The sequence below is a fragment of the Ictidomys tridecemlineatus genome, chromosome 1 (genome assembly GCF_052094955.1).
Source record: "Ictidomys tridecemlineatus isolate mIctTri1 chromosome 1, mIctTri1.hap1, whole genome shotgun sequence".
In the NCBI taxonomy this organism is placed as follows: Eukaryota; Metazoa; Chordata; class Mammalia; order Rodentia; family Sciuridae; genus Ictidomys; species Ictidomys tridecemlineatus.
The window spans coordinates 73311559-73334363 of NC_135477.1; the positions used below are offsets into that span (position 1 = coordinate 73311559).

General features: G+C 39.1%; 1 protein-coding gene across 5 annotated transcripts in view; it reads left to right on the forward strand.

Moving 5' to 3' along the window:
- Positions 1 to 396: 396 nt before the first annotated feature.
- The window catches only part of Ercc6 (ERCC excision repair 6, chromatin remodeling factor), an 81661-nt gene continuing 59252 nt past the window's right edge, over positions 397 to 22805 (forward strand). The window contains exons 1-6 of one of the 5 annotated variants that reach the window (XM_005339066.5): positions 397 to 516; positions 1235 to 1329; positions 5656 to 6091; positions 7911 to 8031; positions 10194 to 10305; positions 15631 to 16345. In XM_005339066.5, coding sequence (XP_005339123.2) covers positions 1245 to 1329; positions 5656 to 6091; positions 7911 to 8031; positions 10194 to 10305; positions 15631 to 16345 — 1469 coding nt within the window. In that variant the 5' untranslated portion in view covers positions 397 to 516; positions 1235 to 1244. The other 4 variants (XM_040271886.2, XM_040271887.2, XM_021735773.3 and 1 more) reach the window with 4 other exon arrangements.

Sequence of the window (22805 nt, forward strand, 5' to 3'; positions counted from 1 at the left end):
CCAGAGGATATGAGAGGTAACAATTCCATTGGTTAAGGCGACTTTACCAGTGAGGCACTCAATTGGAGCTGGCTTGCTTCCTCCAGCTTACTTTCTCTTTAGGGTTCATGGTTAAGTAGCAATATTTACATTTAAATGGCCAATTGCATATCCCTCTCTCCCTTAGAAACATCTTTTAATTCTTATAACCGCTTTACTAATAATGAGTTTAAAAAAAAAAAAAACAGGGGTGATACACTGTTCTCTAGCCACCCAATTAGCCAGAGGCCCAGGTGATAGTAACACCATCCTGCCCCAGGTAGTAAGACCAGACAGTCCGCTTCCTTCAGACCACGTGGCCTAAATGGTGCTTCCAAAGCAGGTTGGCAGGCCAGCGCGTGCGCCGTCACCCACGCCGCGATGTTGGGGGCGGGGTTTACGGCGGGCAGAGGGCGCATGCGTTACAGCCGATTGGATTGTGTTCCGTGGTGGCACCGGCTTCTCGCTTTACGAGTGTTGCAGTTACGTGGCCCTCGGGTGAGTGGCGACCAGGTTTACTGTCGTTTGGCGGGTGACTGGTGCTGGCTCGGGCTTTTCCAGCGGCCACGTCTTGCGCCTTTGGCTTCTGGCCGCGGCGATGGAGCCTAAAGGTACGGGCGGCCGCGAACCGGTCCTCTGCCCGGGCGCGCGCTTTCTGGTAGGCTATCCTGCGACCGGAAGTGACGCAGCGGCGCGCGCTCCTCTGGGGTTGCCCTGGTCTGGGGCGTGGAGCTGGTAGCTGGCGTCCTGTTTGTGGGTCTTGGCTCCCGGCGGGGCGGGCTAGCGACCACGCATCTACTTCACCGAATTCTTTTGAGGTCCCGCGCCCTGTTTGTTCTCTATTAAAATACTAGAGTTGTTTGAGAGAGGTTAGTGTGGTCTGGAGTTTTCTGCGTTGCTCTACTCAAGTTGGAGTAGGGGGAAGTAGGATTGAGCAGTCCGCTTGTATATGCTATAACCTGGTTTTCTTCACAGCGACCATCTTCACAGCTGTCACCCTGTTCCAAGCTGTGAAGTCGTCATTTTCCCTTCTGAACATCTCCCAGTATCTTCTCATTGCACTTTCTCTAATCTATTATCCCTGCAGTAGCCTAACTGGTTTTTAAATCGGGTCACAGTGTCATCACTGCTTACAACTCTTGCACTTGGAGTAAACTCCAAGCTCAGCTTTCCCAGACCTTGTGTGACCTGACTCTTCTTGCCCGCCTCTTCACAGAGTTGTGCGTATGTACAAACAACCCTCCACACCAGGATTCTGCTCACCCCTGGCCACAGAATCCCTCAGTGCTCAAAGGAGAGAGGACGCTGAAGGTAATGTTTTCCCAGATAATTAAGGCTTGTAGTGTGTTACGAAATATTCTGTAGAATTTACAAGATGAATGGAGTTCTGATAATTTCTGTTTAACTCAATATTGGAGATAAAAAATCCTCAATGTTGCCGTGGCGTACCCCTGTTATCCCAGAAGCTCTAAAGGTTTAGGCAGAAGGATCACGAGTTCAAAGCCAGCCTCAGCACAGGTGGCGAGGTGCTAAAGCAACCCACTGAGACCCTGTCTCTAAATAAAAAATATAAAAATAGGGATGGGGATGTGGCCCAGTGGTTGAGTGCCCCTGAGTTCAATTCCTGGTACCAAAAAAAAAAAAAAAAAATTATTGTTTTAGTCGTCTTTCATTTTCCCAAATTCACCAGCTCTTCCCGGCATTAGCAGCTACACATGTTGTCTCTTTGCAAGATTGTTCACTCTACTTTTGGTCTGAATAAATCCTGTTCATCCTTCAGATACTGACTTTATCAGATAGGCCTCATTGACCTTACTTCTACCTCCACAATGTCAGTTAGGTTTCTCTTATTTTTTTTCCTAAAGAGCTTTGTATTCTGTTCTTATGGTAGTTACCATGATTGCATTTGTATATCCCTGTCTCTATATAGACATACTTTTTAAGATGTCTGGTCTTTCCCAAGAGACTCTGTAGGGAAAGGAATTAGTTTGCCTAGCACATTTTTTGGTGTAATTGACTCTCAATTATTTGTTGAACTAATGATTTATTTCACTTCTGAAACTCTTCGTTTGCTTTCTTTTTTTGGGGTGGGGGGAGGGTTAATCCAGGGGTGCTTTACCACTAAGGTACCTCCCCAGTCCTTTTTATTTCTTTATTTTGAAACAGGGTTTTGCTAAGTTGTTGAGGCTGACCTCAATCGATCCTCCTGTTGAAACTTCCTGAGTCTCTGATATTAGTTGTGTGCCACCAGGCCTGGCTTTTCTTTAACTTTCTGATGAAAGCCTTCTGGTTTCCTACCATGAAGATGCTAGGTGCATTCTCCACCTCTGTATCCTATTTCCAATCCAATCCCTTTCTGGCTTTTTTTTTTTTTTTTAAATAAACCTTCCAAGTATGATTCCTAACCTGTTGTTTCACCTGCTTTTCTCAACATCAACTTCAGGAACCTTTTGTTCTACCACTTCTACTTTGAAAATCCCCAATAGTGAAAATTTCCCCAAGGAACTACTCATTGCTAGAGAAGGAAATTATACAGTGTTAGGAAGTATTGGCAGTCCTTGGTTTTGGGGAGCCAACAGCAGGTACCCTTAGTATTCATTCTGCATTAGCCCTCTTGTGTTTTTAAATAGACATTTGTTCCAGAATTCTATTCTTCTCTGTCCCCCATCCCAACTTTGTCCCCTGACCCAGGAAGTACCCAGATGTCCTATCTGATGGGATATTTTTTCTGTGGTCCACTTCAGCTTCTTTCTGTATCTGTAGATAGGCACATCAGGAGTTATTCTTTTGCCAGAATCAGAGAAATAGGCATCCTTCTTTCTGTTCGTTTACACCCTGGACCTTCTGCTGCTGCACAGCTTTCTGGTTAGGTCATCTCTTTATCTCTTTCAGTCATTACATTTTCTCATTTTTCTTGCCTTCATTTTTCTTTCCCCACTTGCCAATAGATCTCTTATTACTTTATCATTCCATCTACTTCCCTCCCATAGCCAACTTCCTTAATTAAAGGAATAGTCCACTCCCTTATAGGGTGCCTCATCTTCTGCTGACTTCATAAACCACTACAGTTTGGATTTTGTCTCCATTGCTCCATTGAATCTTCTTTTACTAGATAACCCAGTGACCCAGTCATGTCCAAATTCACCAGACCTTTTCTTGATTTCCTTATGTGAATATGCCCTGTCGTTTTCTACTTTTAACCATTCCTCTTACCCTTTTTAAAATTATTAGTTGTTTCCCCAAAATTTCTTTATTTTAAATCTTGTCTTTGCACTACAATACTATTAATATTTTTGGTTGAATTGACTTTTTTTTTTTTTAACTTAAAAAATAAATCTGGCCTGGGAAGTAGCTCAAGCGTATGGCACTCGCCTAACATGCTTGAGACCCTGGGTTCAATCCCAAGGATTGGGAAACAAACAAAAAGCCCCCCACTCCCCAAAAAAAACTCACCTCTTGCATGCAGATAAGAAAAATGAAAACAGAAGTGTTTCTTATTTAGAGGCTCTTAGAAAAGCTCTGAACAAGAATCCTACCCCTTCTATTGCAAAGGGAGACCAAGCTGAGCCTTTCTCTAAAAGATAAACAAAATGCCTTGGAAGGGAGGAAGTTTCTCCTTCTGATGCTGGGAATTGAACCCGGGGGGGGGGGCTGAACCACTGAGCTACATTTCCATCCCTTTTCACTTTTTATTTTGAGGCAGAGTCTTGATAAATTGCTGAGGCTGGCTTTGAACTTGTGATCCTCCTGCCTCAGCCTCCCAAGTTGCTGGGATTATAAGTGTGCACCATTGTACCCTGCAACTTTAATCTTTTCAGTGTTAGCCTCTTTTTACCCTCTAAAATGATGACATCTGGCACTCCCCCCCCCCCACTTTTCCCTTCTGCTTCCTTTCTGACAGTCTTATTTTTTTGTGTGACTGGATTTACTGGTAACTCAGTTACCCAAACCAAACTTTGTACTTCAGATTTATCTGAACCTTCTTTTCAGCAGATATTGAACACCTCCTCTAGGTATTAAACCATGGGCCAGGGGTTCAGGTCTTAGCTTATCCATGATGTTTCTTGAGCCCCAAACACAAAGCATTTTTCCCTCTTGTCAGTTCATGTGGCCAGTAGTTGACCTGCCTTATTGTGTTGTTACCCCACATGCTGAATCTCCAGCACAAAGTGAGCCACTTTGGGGCAGATTATCCTAAATTCATGGCAACTTTGTATCTTAGTGCTTGGTCTCTGGGATCGTTTTATTCAATGAGGAATGAGTGGGTGGGTGGGAGGAATTTGTGATCATTTCATAGAAATAAAGTTTCAGAAAACCTTAATTTATTCATGGTTAAAATCAAGTCTGTCTCTTGATTATTATGTTACTTTTTAATATATTTATATGTTACACAAGTAATTGAGTGAATATATTCTCTTTCAGGCAGTTCCTAAGTATATGAATAAAATGTAGATGCTTCCTTTATTTTTTTCTGTTCCCTTCACTTCCTCCTCCAACTACTGTATGTTTGGTATGCATCTTTTCAGATCTTTATGTGCATTCCATACACACAGATGCCCACATGTGTCAAGCATGCCTACGTGTGTCAAGAACCATAAATGTGTTCATGGTTTTATATCAACACCACAGAAAATATATAAAGGTTACCTTAAACTATTAAAACATGCTTAGTAAGCATCCTTGTACTGATGTATAAGTAGAAATCGTCTCTGACTTAGAACTTAACATTTTTTTAACTTTATAATGGTATGGAAGTAACTTGCATTCAATTTGAATTTTGCTCATTTCCTGGGCTAGTGATATGCAGTATGATCCTTCTCATCATGCTAGGCAGCAGCAGTGAGCTACAGGTCCTAGTCATCCACATCATGAGAAAGAATAACTAAGGCATTTGGGTGTTCTATATTTCTCTGGAATTAATACCTTGAGCTAGAGTTGGCTGGGCAAAGGTCATGTGCAATAAAATTTTGGTAGATATTGCTAATTTGTCCCCCAAAAGGGATGTATTAATTTATATTCCCACCATGAGTGGGTGAAGGTGGGTCCTGCTTCTTGTCTATATTGAATATTACCATGCCTACCAAACTGATGAGATATTATATTGTATAATGAAATGGAGATATTTTTGATAATATTTTTGTTAATTTCTCTGAGATTCTCATTTGTTCAAAGTTCTAGATAGATGTTTAGCCTCAAAATTTTTAGTGTCAGATTCATACAGAAATTCTCTCCTTATGTCACTGACTCATAAATTATAGTTGATTGTGCTACTCTAATGTAAATCATTTGTATCTTAGCACAGTGAAAATGCTAACAGGAAAGACAGTAGCCAGACTATTTCAGCTGTTGGGAATGTTCATAGTGTCACTCAGGATTGTGTTGCTGGCATTCTCAGCTGGCTGCCCAGATGTCCTTGTTGATGCTACTGCATTTTTTTCTTTTGTTTAATTTGTCTTATTTATTATCAGAAGATTTATAATTTGTGTCCTTTTTAGAAATTATTTCTTGGAAATTTCAATTTATGTAATTGGAAGGTTATTACTTGATACTTTAAGAAATCAGTGTATTAATTATACAATGTTGAAGAAACTATATAATGATCAAATCTCTATGATCAAAATATTTCTATCCTTTTAGATAGTCTGTACAAGATGCCAAATGAAGAAATCTCTCACTCAACTCAAACTCAGGAGCAAGACTGTTTACAGAGACAACATATTAGTACTAATGAAGAATCATCAACTGAGCAAAAAAATGATGGGGATGCAGAGAAGAAGGAGCACCTCCCTTCTCCTTTCTCCGACTTTGGGCCCTCTACTTCTACTGAGGGCTGTACATCAGCAGCTGCAAGGAGAGGTCCAGCCCTGCTGCACATTGACAGGCATCAGATCCCGGCTGTGGAGCCCAGTGCACAGGCCCTGGAACTGCAAGGCCTGGGTGTGGATGTTTATGACCAGGCTGTGTTAGAACAGGGTGTGCTTCAGCAGGTGGATAGTGCAATCCTTGAGGCTAACCGCGTAGCACAGCTCGTTGATGCTGAGAAGGAGTATCGTTCAGTCCTGGATGACCTCATGTGAGTGTGGCCCATGTCTTTTTTGAGAGTTTATTTTTAAGCATGGCAGAGAAATCTAGGTAATACTTATAATATTCCAGAAATGTAAGAGATGTATAGAACCTGGTTTTTGGGAGATAGCATCAGTAAGGGCAACTCTTCACTTTGACTTTGGTCCTTGCCCCTTCCCTTAGGAGCAGTGATGCACACAGCCGTGTTGCACACAGTGGTTTGGGGCTCAGCTCAGCCCAGCCCACAAAGGCCTATCTTGTGCATAGTGTCCTGAAGAGGTGATATTTAGGACTCATTGCCATGTGCTGTGTGGTCTTAGGAGAACTATGTCTGAAAACTATGTTTGGGCAGTTTCCTATTTGAAATACCAGAAATATACTGCCCCTTTATCACAACCCTGTAGCTTCTTTTCAGCTTGCTGTCCTCAGATTGAGTGTTCAGTCCCTTGGCAGTTTTTTTCAGATTTGCATTTCTAGAAATAATAACTCCCTTGCCTTTCCTTTCTTCTGTCCTACTTTTGACTTTCTGTAAGGAAAGATGAAACATGGAGACCTCATTTTCACATGGGCTCTGTTGAGCATAGTGTATTGGTGGAGAAGAGAGGGACTGGGCCAGGCTGTGGGGTGAGGATAGGAGTGGGGAAGTTGTGGAGAGTTAAGCTTACTCATTATTGTCATAGGGCTGAGTTTGGGACAGGTCAGGCAAGCAAGAAAGAGAAACTGAGCACTAGACTGGCTAGTGCTCAGGCAGTGCTAGGCAGTATTGAGGTAGCTGGGGAGGGAGTGTGTGGAATCTGTGGCTGTCTGATTGGGGAGTCTATAGTAGTGGTGCTTTTGGTACTTTAAGCATGTATCATCTGCTAACAGAAAATTTGTAATTTGTGCCCTTTTTTAGAAATTATTACTTGGAAATTTCAATGTATGTAATCGGAAGGTTATTACTTAATACTTTAAGAAATCAGTGTGTTAATTATTACAGTGTTTCTGGTGTGTTCTCTTGGCCTCTTTTGTTTTAATTTAAATTACCTTTTTGGGGGGCCTTTTGAATAGTGGGTGCTCTTGCATAGTTGTTAGTGACCTTGAGTGTTGAGGACCTCAGTTCCTTATAATGACATACCTTTTACAATTGATCTTGAAAATGTGTTCACTTCCTCTGGAGGTTAGAGATAGGAAAATGCTGTGGATTCTCAAGGCAGAGGACACTATGGCTGGAGATGTATTGGCTTTGGATGGCCAATAACTTGTATTGTTTATCCTGAAATCCACAAAGGATACAAACAGCAAATTGTACAAGTGTCCAGAAGATTGAATTTGTGTTTTGAAAATTGGAAGCTATAATTCTATTATGCCTGTTTTAGGAATAATTTTGTTTTTTTTTTCTTTCACATAATGAAAGAAAAATATTGTCACAGATTTGCAGTTTATATAAGAAAATGTTTAGGAAATCCTTTCAAGGATTTCCAGACTTTGGGAGGCTTCCATAATGGGCTTTAAAAACCTGTGTATGCATTTCTTCATAAAAAAGGGCAATATATTACATGTTGTCCTAACAGCGTCTTGAATAAAGTAGACAGTTAAAAAATGGTTGTAGAAGGAATGAATCAGTTTAAAAATGGAAATGAGCTGATTTAAATCAGAAAAACTAAAGAAAACCACTAGTAGTTATCTTAAACTTCTAGTCTATTTGTGACCAATAAGAATGTGCATTCTGTTTTAGTTTCTTTTTAGTTCATAAGAAGTAGAAGAGACATGTTTCTAGCATTTGTCTTATTATTATATGATATAAATGTTACCATAGTGGAAAATAGATAATTTATCTTATTTTTCAGGTCATGTACAACATCTCTAAGGCAAATCAATAAAATTATTGAACAGCTTAGCCCTCAAGCTGCCACCAACAGAGACATCAACAGGAAACTAGATTCTGTAAAACGACAGAAGTATAATAAGGTGATTCCAAATAATGCATAAAGTATTAACACTTTTGAAAAAGTCACCATGTGAGCCCACTTAATAATTTAAAACATATTCTGGGAAGTATTTATAAGATGTAAAGCAAATGTTATTCCTTGTAGAGAAATTTTGAGTCACTTTTATATGTTTAAATTGTTTCCCTTATACATCCTTAGTTATACAATATTTTTAAAAACCCATACACATAGACACACATATATATATACTCTACATGCCTGTATGCATCCTTGAGTACATAGTTGAGAGTAGTTCCTATTTGACTTTGCATGCTTCCCCACTCTGTTCACTTACATAGTCTTTCTAGTGTGACCATTTCCTTTTTCTCTCATCTGGTGTATTGGTCTCTCACTTAAATCTCCTTGTTTCATGTGGGCTTTGTTTTTCTGTTTAGCTCTTGGTAACACTGATTGTCTTCACCCCTGTACAGTGCTTCTGCTGCTTATTCTGAGAGGCTGGTCCTTCATCCTTACCTTAAGTATTACATTCACTACCCAGATGCATAAGGTCAGAGAACTTAAGAGTTGGGAAGATCTATTATGTAGGATGTTGTTTTTATGAGGTTTGAAACTTTTTTTTCTTTTTGGTAGGAATTATGTATACCTTTATGAAAGTAATTGCAGTAAATAGGAATGACTAGTTTTGTTCTTTTCAATTCTGCCTTGACTTATAGTCTTGTGCTTACAGTTGATCATTTGCAACAGGTGGGGGTCCTTGTAGTTTTAAGTTCTACTTGTGGGGGCATATAGTCTCATTTCATGTGGTCCTCCTTTTAATTTCCACCCATCAATTGATTATCTTTACCACCTGTCTCTCTCACTTTTGGAATTGCAGCCCACAAGTCAGAGCTAGTATTTGTTTTATACAGAGAGGATACCCTCAACTCAGAAAGGGGGCATCTAGCCTCTTGTGGGAACATGTGAATTGATGTGCAGAGACCTTTGAACTTCTTGGGCTTCTGGGAGACTAGGATTTCAAGGATGGAGAACAAACTTTAGGCCACTTCAGAACTTTGTCTAACTTAATTATATATTTCCTGTCTTTCTTTTTTCTTTTTTTTTTTTTTTAATATTTATTTTTGAGTTTTCGGTGGACACAACATCTTTGTTTGTATGTGGTGCTGAGGATCAAACCCGAGCCACACGCATGCCAGGCGAGCTCGATACCGCTTGAGCCACATCCCCAGCCCAATTTTCCTGTCTTTCTTTATCAGCATCTTGATGTTTAGAGAGAAACTATTCAGAAAGAAAGTGTTTTAAGTGGGATTTTGTTGAGAGAAAGACTAAGAAAAAATTGTAAGTCATTGTAGTGTAGTGTTTATGTTCAGGTTTCCTACTTGCTCCATACTCTTATTTAGAGTTGAAGCGTTCTTTTTTTTCCAGTGGTGCTAGGAATTGAATGAGGTTCTCATGCATGCTAGACAAGTGCTCTACCACTGGTGAAATTGAAACATTTTTTTTCTTGTAAAAATGATCCAAGTACTCTAGGCCCAGGTAATTGGGAAGCTGTAGGAAGGCAACAGTATGAATTTTGATGATATCAAGAAAGATAAGACAGAGGAATCTAGGGCAGTCAGGGTAAAGAAGCATGGCAAAATGTATTTGCCTTTGAGTTTTATGATTGGATAGAACACTATAAAGGATGTCATAAATACGGTAGGTTATCTAAGAAGAGTGATTTTTTAAAATATTGAACACTGTTTTTTATTTCTCATCCCTATGTCCTTTTGCCCTCCATTGGCTGCTCAGGTCAGAAGCACAGAAAAGTTTAATGATGTATCCAGTATGCAAAGTTTAATGATGTATTCCAGTATGGGGAAGTGGGTGGGCAGGAAGGGCAATTCCACTCTTCCTCAGTTGGTACATGTGATTTAAGTGTCCAATTTAAGTGCCCAAGAATGGGGAAAGCTCTGTGCCACACAGTAAGGAACACCTGTGGGGCAGGCATGTCTATACAACAGGATTGCTTCAAGATTAACTTGCTGCAAGAAAGTGAGAGTTGTTCAAATAAGGCTGTGTATAGTAATAGTAATGTAAAGTTTATTTTACTCTTCATTAAGGTTTTTAAATTTCATAGTGCTATTTTATTTAACAATAAACCACTGCATTATCCTGTTCTGTATTTGGTATTTATCTTTCAAGGAACAACAGCTAAAGAAGATCACTGCAAAACAGAAACGTTTGCAGGCCATCCTTGGAGGATTGGAGGTAAGAGTGGAACTGGATCATGCCAGCCTGGAGGAAGAGGATGAAGGTGAGGACACTGGGAACAATTTCTTTGTGTTCTTGAATTAATGCCTCTTTATATATGCCTGGGCTTTGAGAAAAATGCCTTTCTTTGTCTTAGTGTTAGACTGGATCTAGGAATATTTTACTCTTTACATTGCAAAACTAAACCTTTTCAGTCAGATCAGGTTTTTAGAGAATTTAAAGAAAAAAAATGTGTATATATATGTGGGTGTATATGTACACACACACATGCACACACACACTTTTTTTTTTTTTTTTTTTTTAAAGGCAGGGGTGCCTTACCACTGAGCTACATCTCCAGGCCTTTTTAAAATTTTTTGGCCAGGGTTTTACTAAGTTGCTGAGGGTCTTGCTAAACCTCTGAAGCTGGCTTTGAACTTGGGATTCTCCTGCCTCAGCCTCCCAAGTCATGGGGTCTACAGGCCTACACCACTGTGCCCAGCTTGAAAGTAAATTTTTAACTCAATTCTCTAGAGGCTGCTGATGGATGTTTAGTGTTACATTTAATAGATTGGAAATTCTAAACATGGTTATATAATTAATTTGATAATGACACTAATATCTTGATTGAATTACATTTTGAAAGCCCAGCATCATCAATCAGCATCTGTAGAATTGCTCTCACATTTTTTTTAGGATCATATTTGGCAGGCTTTCCAAGCATCTATTCTGTTGTATAAGAAAAGGCATTCAGGTTTTATCATAGCCATGATTTCATTAAATTACTGCTTTGGATTATTGTCTTTTGGAAAACCTTTTTGGAAAATGCATAAGCTCTGGAACTAAATATCTTTGCAGTTGTGTGTGTGTGTGTGTGTAGAAATTGTTAGTCGCTGCTCATTTTACTGCCTGAAATTTAAATTAAGCTTTCTTAGTATAAGCGCTTCAAGCAAATATTTCCTACTATCTCTAATATTCACTAACACAAGAGTATTGTTCTGAGATGTGCTTTTTAAAGTTCAGTCTAACAATATTCATTATCTTAGGACCAGTGCTTTCTGCAGCTGTGGTACCATACTTCTCATTGGTAAAGGATATTTGTTCTTGTCTAGCTGTCTAAAATCTGATTTTACTTCCTATTGCTACTTTGGTAAAACTTTGCCCTGGGTTAAACGATACCTCCTTAGACCTTGCCTCCCTCAGTCTTTTGACAGCGTTTGATACTTCTGTGCCATCTGGGATCCTTATCTTTTTCCTGGTTTTCCTTTCTGCCCTGTGCCTAAGTCTGTTGCGTTGTTTTGGTCAGCTTTTCTGATATTATCACAAATGCTGATTCCTCAGGATTTTTTTGTTGAGCCCCTTTCTCATTCGATTTCCTCTCCCCAAATATCATCTACTCACATGGCTTTGGAGCCACTTACTATCTTACAGATATGTTGCCGTCAGTTTTTGAGTTCCTGATTCCTATGATAGCCCTCCATCTGGACACCAGCCATCACCTGGGACTCTGATCTCTCTTACCATCCTATCTCCTCCACTCTGTCTGCTGAGGCAGTAGAGCAGAGGGCCTGAGAGCACAGTTTTAGCTCTGCATTGCCAGGTGGAACTTGGCTGTGTTCTTTACCTAAGTCTCTCTGAACCTGCACAGTATGTGTAGGTGTAGCAGCCCTCCCTCATACTTCCCTGAGGCTTCCTTTCCCCAGCTCTCCACATAGTGATCCATTTCATAAGGTGATTGTGAGAATTACCTGATAGTAATTTCTTAGAAGTGGATGAGAACAGATTATAAACAAAAGGAAACTTTGACTTTGCCACTGTGATCTGGAGGGTGACAAGAGTGTACACCCACACCTTTCCTTTTTATTTCTCTGGACAATATAGGAACTGAAGAAAGGAAACACAAAGTGTAAGGATGACAAAGAAGAAATAAAACCATCATTAATCATAGAATTTTTGATTGTTTATGTAGAAAATTCAGAAATTGATGTGCTTGGCGATATCATTGAATATAGGATCAACATATAAAAACTTGTCATTTTTATATGCCAAGAAAAACAAAATATAAAATTTAATAAAGATGCCAGTTACATTGAAAATCAAATACTTAGAAAGAAATTTAGCAAAAAAAAATGTGTTTTTTCTCAAAGGCCAAATGTTCTCTCTGATATGCAGATGTTAACTCACAATAAGTGGGTGGGGTAGGGAAAAATAAAAGTATATTGGATTAGACAAAGGGGAATGAAGGGAAGTGAGGGAGAATGGGAATAGGAAAGATAGTAAAATGAATTGAACATCACTTTTCTATGTTCATATATGAATACATTACCATTGTAATTCCACTTTATGTACAACCAGAAAAATTAGAAGTTGTACTCCATGTATGTATAATGTGTCAAAATACGTTCTACTGTCATGTATAACTAAAAAGAGCAAATTAAAAAACAAAAAGAAAATAATGAGGTTTTCTGCAGTGTTTCCTACATAAAAACTAAAAAAGGCCACTGAGAAATCAAAAAGACAAGTAAATGGAGATACACTGTGGTTGTGAATTGAAAATACAATGTTGTAGACATGTCATTTATCCTAACCAGCTATAGTTCCAGCGCAGTCCCAATATACATCTCAGGTTTTTGTTTTGTTTTAAGGCAAAGGACATGAGGGAGGAAATCTAAAGTTGAAGTTAGAAGTCATTAACAATCCAGTTCTGAAATTTGTATAAAGGTGTGTTGGGCCAAGAATAGCCAAAGCAATCCTGAAGAACAAATATCAAGAACTGTCATATAGCTGATGTAATTAAGACAGTATAGTATTGACACAAGGATATACAGACAGACCCTTGGTATAGAAAAGAGGGCCCAATAAATAGGCCCATGCACATAGTATCACTTGATTTATGGCAAAGCTGGCAGACACTGCTGTTGAGAAGAATGGTCTTTTTAATCAGTGGTGCTGGGTTAATCCACATAAAAATAAAAGAAATCTTGACCTGTTTCACTGTGCACAAAGATAAATTCTGAGCAGATGATATATCTGAATGTTGATGGTAAGACAAAGCATTTAGAACATCATATAAGGCAAACATTTTCATGATTGTGGTGTAAGCAAAGACTTAAATAGGACACAGAAATGCTCTTTGTAAGGGAAAAGATTTATTAAATGGACAGTATAAAAATTAAGAACTGGGCTGGGGTTGTAACTCAATGGTTGAGCACTTTCCTTGAATGCATGAGGTACTGGGTTTGATCTTCAGCACCACATAAAATAAATAGATGGTATTGTGTCCATCTACAACTAAAAACATATTTAAAAAAACCTAAGAACTTCTGTTTGTCAAAAGATAGAATTTAGAGAGTGCAAATGTAAGCTACAGAGTGGGATAAGGTATTTGTAGAATATGAATGAATCATAGGACTTGAATCTAGAATATATAAAGAACTAGAAATCTTTATTTTGTGAAATGTAGATGGATTAAGAGAAAAATGGGTAGAAGACTGAAACATTTTCTACACAAAAGAGGCTGTCCGAAGGATCAGTAAATCTATGAAAGGTACCTTGTTTCATTAGACATCAGGAAAATTCCAAGTTATAGCCACAATGTGGTATCACTACATACCTATTAAAATAGCCAAAAAGGAATGACAAGAATGTAGACCAGTTGGAACTTTCAACCTTTGCAAATCTGTTTGGCAGTGTCTACTAAATCTGAATATACTCAATTATATATGTTTATTGTTAAAGGATGTGTATGAGAATATTCATAGCAACATTATACTTAGCAGCCCAAATCTAGAAACCACCCAAGTATATTAACAGTGGAATGGAAAAATTATAGAATACCAGCAATAGTAAGAGCTAACAAATGGCAGCTTCGTTCAACAAGTTAGTGTGGCTTTTACAAGTGCAATTCTGACTAAAGGCAGGCACATAGAGGAGCACCAACTTTCCATTGATATGAGGTACACAGCCAGGCATCACTCATCCATAGAGTCAGGCCTGTCATTATCCCTGGGTCGGCTGGAGGTGGCACCAGCTGCACCTAGGGGGATGCTAGAAATTTCTGTTATTTAATCTGAATGCTGGTGCATAAATATTTTTTCTGAATATTCATTGAGGTTATAATTTGTGTACATTCTTGTATGTTTTATTTCAGGAGAGCAAATTTAAGGAAAAACTGGCTTGTATAAGAATTATATATTTTAGAATATGGATTCCTTCCTGTTAAATCTTAAGTTTTTTGGTTTTCAGATTATGTGGTAAAGTAATTTTTTTGTTGGAGATTAATTTCAACTAGTGAGAGAGGGATTTCTACATGACTTTATACTTACAGGGGAAGATTCTCCATGTTGAGGGGAGAGTTCTCTGTATTGTTAGGATGGTAACCATTATTCACATATAACTGTAGGACTCAGTTAATTTAATTTTTAAATAGCTACAGTTGACTGGTAAATACTTGCTGAGCAGTACAGAGATAACACTTTGAATTTTTCCTGTTTAGATACATGGTGATGCCTGAGATGTCTGTTTTAATTTTATTGTCTTGAATTTAGGTCCATCTGAATGTTGATACTAGCAAAAATATGGAAACTTGGATATTATTTTTTTCTTGTGGGCTATTCTTCTGTTGATAATTTTTATAGTTCTAGGCCTGTTTTTAGTTATACAAAGTATATTCATAATGTGATATTTAAAACTTTAAATTCAAGTGTATTTTTTAACTGAAAAAATTTATACATGTTTTTAGGGTGCTATGTGATATTTCAATAAATGTGTATATTGTATAAGGTATAATTCAGGTTGAACATATCTGTGTCTTCAAACAGTTATCATTTTTCTATGGTGAAACGTTCAAGCTACCTTTTCTTGCTTTTTGAAATATACAGCATGCTATTGTTATGAAGAGTTACCTGCTGTGCACACCAGAACTTCCTAACTATAACTCAGTACCTTGAGTAAGACCATTCTTCCTTCCCCCTGTTCTCCCAGCCATTGCCACCATTCTGATCTCCACTTTTATGAGCTCAGCATTTTTAGATTCTGAATATGAATGCAGTCATATAGTACTTATTTTTCTGTGAGTAGCCTATTTCACTTAGCACGATGATCTTCATTTCCATTCATGCTGTCCCAAATGAGAGAACTTCATTTTTTTTAATGGCTGAATAGTATTCCATGTTGTATATATACCACATTTATATGGTATGATATTTTGAAGAAAAGTTACTGAGAAGTCACCTTTTTGAACAGGACTATATTAAGTGCTATAATATTTATACTTTATTACATTCATCTTTTTATGTGAATTATTGGTAGGTGCCTACTTGAACAAGTGAATATTTCCAGTGTACTCTTGGGAAGTTTTATGCTAGCCACATTATTGTTGCTCTTTCAGAGCCGGGGCCGTCCTGTCTTGGCAGTATGCTCATGCCTGCCCAGGAGACTGCCTGGGAAGAGCTCATTCGCACGGGTCAGATGACACCATTTGGTACCCAGGTCCCTCAGAAACAAGAGAAAAAGCCTAGAAAAATAATGCTCAATGAGGCATCAGGCTTCGAAAAGTATTTGGCAGATCAAGCAAAACTGTCTTTTGAAAGGAAGAAGCAAGCTGCTAATAAAAGAGCAGCCAGAAAAGCCCCAGCCTTGGTCATGTCTAAGGCTGGCCCAGGACCACATGAAAACAAAACAAATCAGAGAAACAAAGTTCTCTCAAAAACAGACAAGTGCTTGAAAAAGCGCATCAGGAAGCTCCAGAAGAGGGCACTGCAGTTCCAGGGGAAGGTGGGGTTGCCAAGAGGGAAGAAGCCCCTTGAGTCAGAGGCCAGGCCAAAGTCAGAGGGAGATTCTGAGAGTGGGGAGTCTTGGTCCTGTCTCACAGAGCAGGAAGAGGAGGCAGAGGCTGGCCTGTGTGGAGATGCCACTGACTATGAACTGAGGCCTGTGCTCAAGGGCAGGAAACGCCAGAAGAAAGCCTCAGTGCAGGAGGTTGATGACGATTTTTTCCCAAGTTCTGGGGAAGAAGCTGAAGCCAACGGAGGAGGAAAAGGAAGTCGAAAAGTAGTGAGATGCCAAGATGATGGAGATGAAGATTATTATAAACAGCGATTAAGGTGGGTCTGCAGGGATTGTGAGTACATTGTACTGCTTACTTGATGTTAGGCAGCAGCTTTATTAATGACATGTAAACATTCTAGGTCCAGCTTACTTTTCTAGACTCCCATCTACAAAAGGTTGGGCTTCCTGCAGCTCTAACCTGCAAGAAATAGGAGCCAAGGTCTCAGTGGACCTCAGACCCCAAATCCTTGTAATTCCAGGTCTTGAGCCACACTTGGGGGCAAGTCTAAGGTGAAGAGCTTAAGAGAAAGTCTAGGGAAAGTGCATAGAGAATACTGATGTGAGAGTTGTGTGGCTTCTACTCAGAGTGGTCACACTGTAGTAAGTGTAACAAAAGGAAAAGGTTGTGTTGTGTATACTGTTTTTAAAAATTATTTATTTTGAAGCAGAATAGTAATTTTAGAAGTCTTTTAAGCTTACTTTCTTAAATCCCTCCTTCCTTGTCTTGAGAAAATAGTCATCTACAGAATTATAAACCTCTGTTGTGTCAGAAATGTACTTTGTGTATACAATGTACCTTCCTTTTCACCGTGATTTTTTTATGCCAGAGACTGACTCTGTGACTTTATTGGTATATGATACAGGTGAGATGAAAAGGAAGTGAACAGGTATAACATGAAGTCAAAAATTGCCATCACCACATGGTTTTTTTCGAGCCTGGCAATCTGTACACCGCAGGCCTCTCTGCAATATCTCACCGAGTGCTCTAGATCTCTGAGGAAGTCAGGGAAAAACGAATGGTAGTACTTCTTGATTATTTAATATTGGGGGGCTTTTTCCTGCTTCTCAAGAGTTTTTCCTGAATTCTCAACGTGGGAAGATCTGGTTTATTGTATTACTCATACAATAAATAGCCTTTTATTTATTTTTATTATTCATTTTGAAGCAGAATAGTAATTTTAGAAGTCTTAAGCTTTCTTAAATTCCTCCTTCCTTGTCTTGAGAAAATAGTCATCTACAGAATTATAGATCACTTTCTTAAATCCCTTTAAATGATGCTAACCTACTATTTTTCTTCTGTTTGGAACCACTAATAGCAGGGACTGGAGGTACACGTCTATAACTCCAGCTCCTTGAGAGGCTGAGGTAGGAAGCTCGCAAGTTCAAGGGAACAGAAACTTAGTGATACCCTGTCAAAAAATAAAAATGGCTGGGGATGTAGCTTGGCAGTAGAGTGCTCCTGCGTTTAATCTTTGGTATTGCCAAAACAATAACAATAACAAAAAATTCTTGTGACCTAAATGGACACTGCTTTTCAGAGTGGATGCAGCACGGTGATTTTAGTAATATGAAGCCCTGTGATTTAAATCCAGTTTTTGAGAGCTGTTATTCAGGTTCCAATGGTACCTCACAGAGTACTCATAACTGAGGAATGATTTTTGTCATTTCTCACTGCAACTTTAGTGTGCATACTTGATATCTGTAACATTGTTTGAGGAATATTGCTCAATACTCTTGAACAGTGAGCAATGTCAGTCTTCTTAATTACTGTAGAAAATTAATAAAAGTATTAATCTCAACATATTGATTATAAGTGGAGCAATATATATTCTCATTAAACTGGGTCAATATTAAATATATTTTAAGTATATCAGTATTTTGATCAAGAGCAATTTATTTTGATTGAATTTTAAATGTGGGTGCAGTTTAATTTCATGGCAGTAAGTTTTTCTTAATAATGTTAAGATTGTAAAACAATTTATTATTTCCAGAGCCATATCATAAGCCAAATTTTTTTTTGCTAAAGTTACAGTAAAATCTCAAATGAATTTCAGAAATATCAATAACTGTAATTGCCACCAAAATACGATAGCTCTTAAAATTTTATAGCTAGTTATTAAGGCTATTAAGCTGCAGATATCCACATTGAAAGGTTTGTATTACATTTCCTTTGGTGCTCTTTGGATTGGGGGAAGTTAAAAGAAAATAAAATGCTCAGGATTGAAAAGTATATTAAGAACATTTGAGAACTGCCAGTCACTCTATATTTTGTTGCTTGTTGCTAATCTTTGTAGATAGATTGAAATAATAATGGTATTTCTTTGAGTGAAGAAGAAAAAGGATTATGTATTTTAGCAATGATTTAATGATGGATAATCCCCCCAAAAGTCACATAGTTTAAAATTTGGAAACTGAATTTTTCTTAGTGGTTAGGATTTAGGAATATGAACTCAGGCTGAGAACCTTGTACAGAACTTCACAGATTCACATTGGTTGTAGCCTGCTAATTGTAATACACTTTCAAACTCTTGGAAGTGAGAGTGGGTGCCTCCTAGACATCTCTTCCCCTTTGTCCTCTCAGCTTGAGAGTCCGTAGATCTTTCATTAGCTATAATGAATAGTTTGTCTTGTCTAGGCATCTTTGTTTTGCCTGATGTTCAGCAGGCATTTCCTGTTGGGCCTTTTGAATAGCATGATCTTTTCTGGAACTAGGCAATAGGAGTAATGATCCTGCTTCCTCTGAACTGGCCTAGGACCTCAGCTCAGTCTTGGCAGTTCTAACCATTTTTCAGTTACCTGTGCATTTTCTCCTCCCACATGTTTTTCTTTCCTTCTGTATATCCAAGTGCATATGAAGGTTGACTCCTCAGGGGTGTTCCCCTGGTGTGTGTTTCTCTGCTAACATTCAATGGTGGGGGGTGGTGAGTCATTGCTCAGAAGTAAATATTTTGTTGATTCCTATTCACGTCAGTGTTCTGAGGTTCTATTATTTTCTGTTAGGATATGGCACTTAAAACACACCACTGTTTTAGAAATCTCAACACCAAACCCTTTGGTGCAGGGCATTAAATTCCATTGGTACCTGTGCCCAGACCTTGCTGCCTCAGTTTTGACTTACTTCCCAGTTGAGATGTGAAGTCAGTTTCCATTGCTTCATCTCTGCTTATACTATGTGAATGCACGTCTTCATTATAGGACTGACTTTTAGGGTTCCTGGCAAAGAATCTTCAGGCTGTTAGTGACATGAACACAGATAGGACCTAATGAGATGTGAAGGGCATAAATGAATTTAGACTGAGGTGTCTTAGATGGGGGGAGACTTTGTGAAGGAGGTACATTCCAGTGCAGAACCCTGTCAGAATATTCACAGAGACCTCATGATACAGGTTAAAAACTTTGCATTTTTCCCAAAACTTTAGGTGTATCACTGAGAAGAAAAGGACTTGCTTTGCTCTGAGATCCTTAGAGATCTCATTTGGATTGCCTTAAGAGATTAGAATGGTGGCATGATCTGCAGAGAGGCCCAGCTTCTGAACTGTCCACATCAGGACAGGGATTCACATGTACTTCACTTGGCCCACTGTCTTCTATCTCAGGGGAATGGACATCTGTTCAGTGGGAGGTTGAGGCCCTGATTGGGTTCACTGGGAGAGTGCCACAGTTCCTTAGTCATCTCTATCCTGGGTCAATGGGTGAAGAAACCAGCAGCATTCATACCAGCTATTTGCTACCTTTAAGGTAGTCAAACAAATGCCACTGATTATTCTGGCATTTTTCCCAGCAGTAGTCAGAACTGCTATGGGCACAGACCAGGCCCACTTCCAAAGACTATTCTGTCTCCTCACTGAACCAGACCTAGCACTTATCACTTGAGTTTAACCCCAAGCTCACTCTTCTGTTTTCACCTGCCAGTTGTTATTTAAGTTGCTGAGTTAACTGCAGGTACTTCCTTAGCAAGAAACCATGCTTCCTGGCCCACAAACCGATTTTGTGGCCCCTGGGAGCCCCAATGCTGGAGGTGCAGACTCAGAAGGTCTAGTGTGGGGCCACTGGGCAGGTCTTTGAAACAGCTTGCCCATGTCATTCTGGTGCACTGCATTGGGAACTACTGGATGTATATAAATTGATTTTATATGCCTGTTTTCTTTTCTGAAGCTGTAGTTGTTAGCCAACTTGGTTTATATCAGTTTTTCTAAAATCTTCCCTTTTGTGCTCTGCACAGTTGTATTTACATAGACAAAGGCCTGGAAGGGGACTCAGGGTTAGTTCATTCAGCTAAATTAGCTGCACTAAGCTCAGCCAAAAGCAACAGATGTTCTGGTTGTTATGGGTTGTGTACATAAGAATCACCTGGGCACATCTTCAACAGGCAGGAGCTTGACTCAGCTGCTGAGTCAGGGGCAGCAGGTCTGGGTGTGGAGGAACTGGGTGCGCACTTGTGCTTTGACTGAGCTTCACTGATTCTGATGTGAGGTCTGTGGCATTCTTCATTACCATAGGCTTTGGTTTAGAAAGAAATGTGCTCCCATTTAGGGGACCTTTGAAGTGGTTGGAAAGAATCGTAAGGATTTTGGGGGTTTGAAATGTGATGCTTTTATTTTCCCTCTCATCCCAAAGTCACCATAGTATTGCTTCTGTGATAAATCTCCAAACCAGCCCCACCGCCAGTCAGTAAAACACAAGAGTTCAGAAACAGTGTTCTTTAGGCGCCTGAGTCTCCTCAAATTATCTGGTACATTAAGCTAAGCTGCTGAGATCACAGCCTGAAACTGATTGGAGTTGGTACCTTTTCATGGTTTTAGGGCTTTCTACTCTTTTCCCACCTTTCTGCACTTGTAATGATGTCTTCTGTTTTAATTTATTTTTTAATATTTATTTTTTAGTTTTTTAGGTGGACAAAATATCTTTATTTTATTTTTATGTGGTGCTGAGGATCGAACCCAGTGTCTCACGCATGCTAGGTGAGCGTGCTACCACTTGAGCCACATCCCCAGCCCTGTCTCGTGTTTTTAAATTGTGAAAATATAACAATATTAAGCTGGGCTGTGGTGGTGCCTATAATCCTAGCTACTGGGGAGGCTGAGCAGGAGGATGGCAAGTTCAAGGCCAGCTTGGGCAACTTAGTCATACCCTATCTCAGAATTAAAAATAAAAAGGGCTGGGGGAAGAAAAAAAAACCCTTAGCTGTAGAGCACCCCTTGGTTCAGTCCCCAGTACCACAGAAAATATGAACAACAACAAAAAACAATTATTAAGATGAGAAAACTACTTGTATCTGTGTTTTTTGTTTTTATTTTCTACATTATTCCAGCTTTTGATTCTAGACATATATATCTTTACGTTGCTGTAATTATAGTGGGCTATACAAACACTGTATCATAGTCCTTGTAAGTTAATCATTTTGCATATGGTCTCACTGTTAATAAAAGACAGAGCTGAGGTTTGAAGTGTCAATGCCATGTAAATGTATTTCCTTCCATTTTGAGATTGGGTGGAAGGTGCAATATCCAGGTGTGACCACATGGTGGTGCCAAGAACCAGCACACAGCTGTTCCCATCTCCATGGCCTAGAAACCAAATCTGAAAGCTGGGATCTGGGAGTTGGGTTGGAGGAGGGTATGAAGAGATGGCTAGGGAGTCTAGAAGACCTGAAAAGTATGGTGTAGATCGTGTTGGGATTTGCCTCATGATCTGGTGTAAACTGAATCTGTATGATACCTGTTGCTAGAAAGTGTTTTCAGTAAATTTTGATCCTAAAGGTTTTTCTTTTTTTGTTGACTCATTGAATATTGAGTTAAAAAGGACTGATGGGGACTCCATTCATTGTGTAAATCTTATAGAATGTCTTCTAACTGACCAGTAGGCTTAGTCATCTCGGAAAATAATGTTCCTCATTGTCTTCATTCTTAAGCAGTGTTGCTTCTATGGCCAGGATAGGTTGGATCCTGGTTTGTAGGGTTTGCTTGTACACATGCACAGTTCTGAGAAGGGGCAGGCCGTCATCATTTTTAGAGACTGAGAGGATTGAGCAGTCACTAGACAGGGGTCCAAGGAGGTACCTCCAAGGTCATTGCGACCTGAACTAGACCCTGGTAGGTTCTTGACTCAATATGGCTGAAAAAAATTCTAAGATGCATCAAAAACGAGAGCCACAAGTATAGATTATTAAAGGATAACAAAGGTATATACACCCCAAAGGCAAGGTGCAGTTGCCTCTCACCTCTCAGAGAGGAGCAGACCATTAAGACACCATGGTTGAACCGTCTGGCTACATATAGGATTTTCTGGGAAAGAAAGTGCAGGTCCCCAGGCAAGCTTTTGTGAAAACGAAATTCCATGTTAATCATTTGATATTTGGGCTTCAGAATATTTCTTGGTTAAACAGTCTACTCATAAATCAGTTGTGGGCATGTTGTATAAATCTTTGAATCTGGTGATGTTGAAATCAATTATATTTTTGTCCTAGTTAATCTGTTATAAGCAAACACTATGGGTTTTTTTCTTCTAACTAAAGAGACAGGCAGGACTGGTCATGCTCAAAGATTTGGTTCTCCATCTAGTAAGGGTCTTTTTGTCTTCCCTTAAGAGCCCACCTATCTGAAAGCCAACCAGAATAAATATTTAAAAATGTCTTAAGGATTTGCCTGAGCAAGAGTGACATCAGGTATGGGTGTGTGGGGGAGAGCATATAAGAACACAGAGTTAGTGTTTGGATGTTTACCACTTGGTGATGTT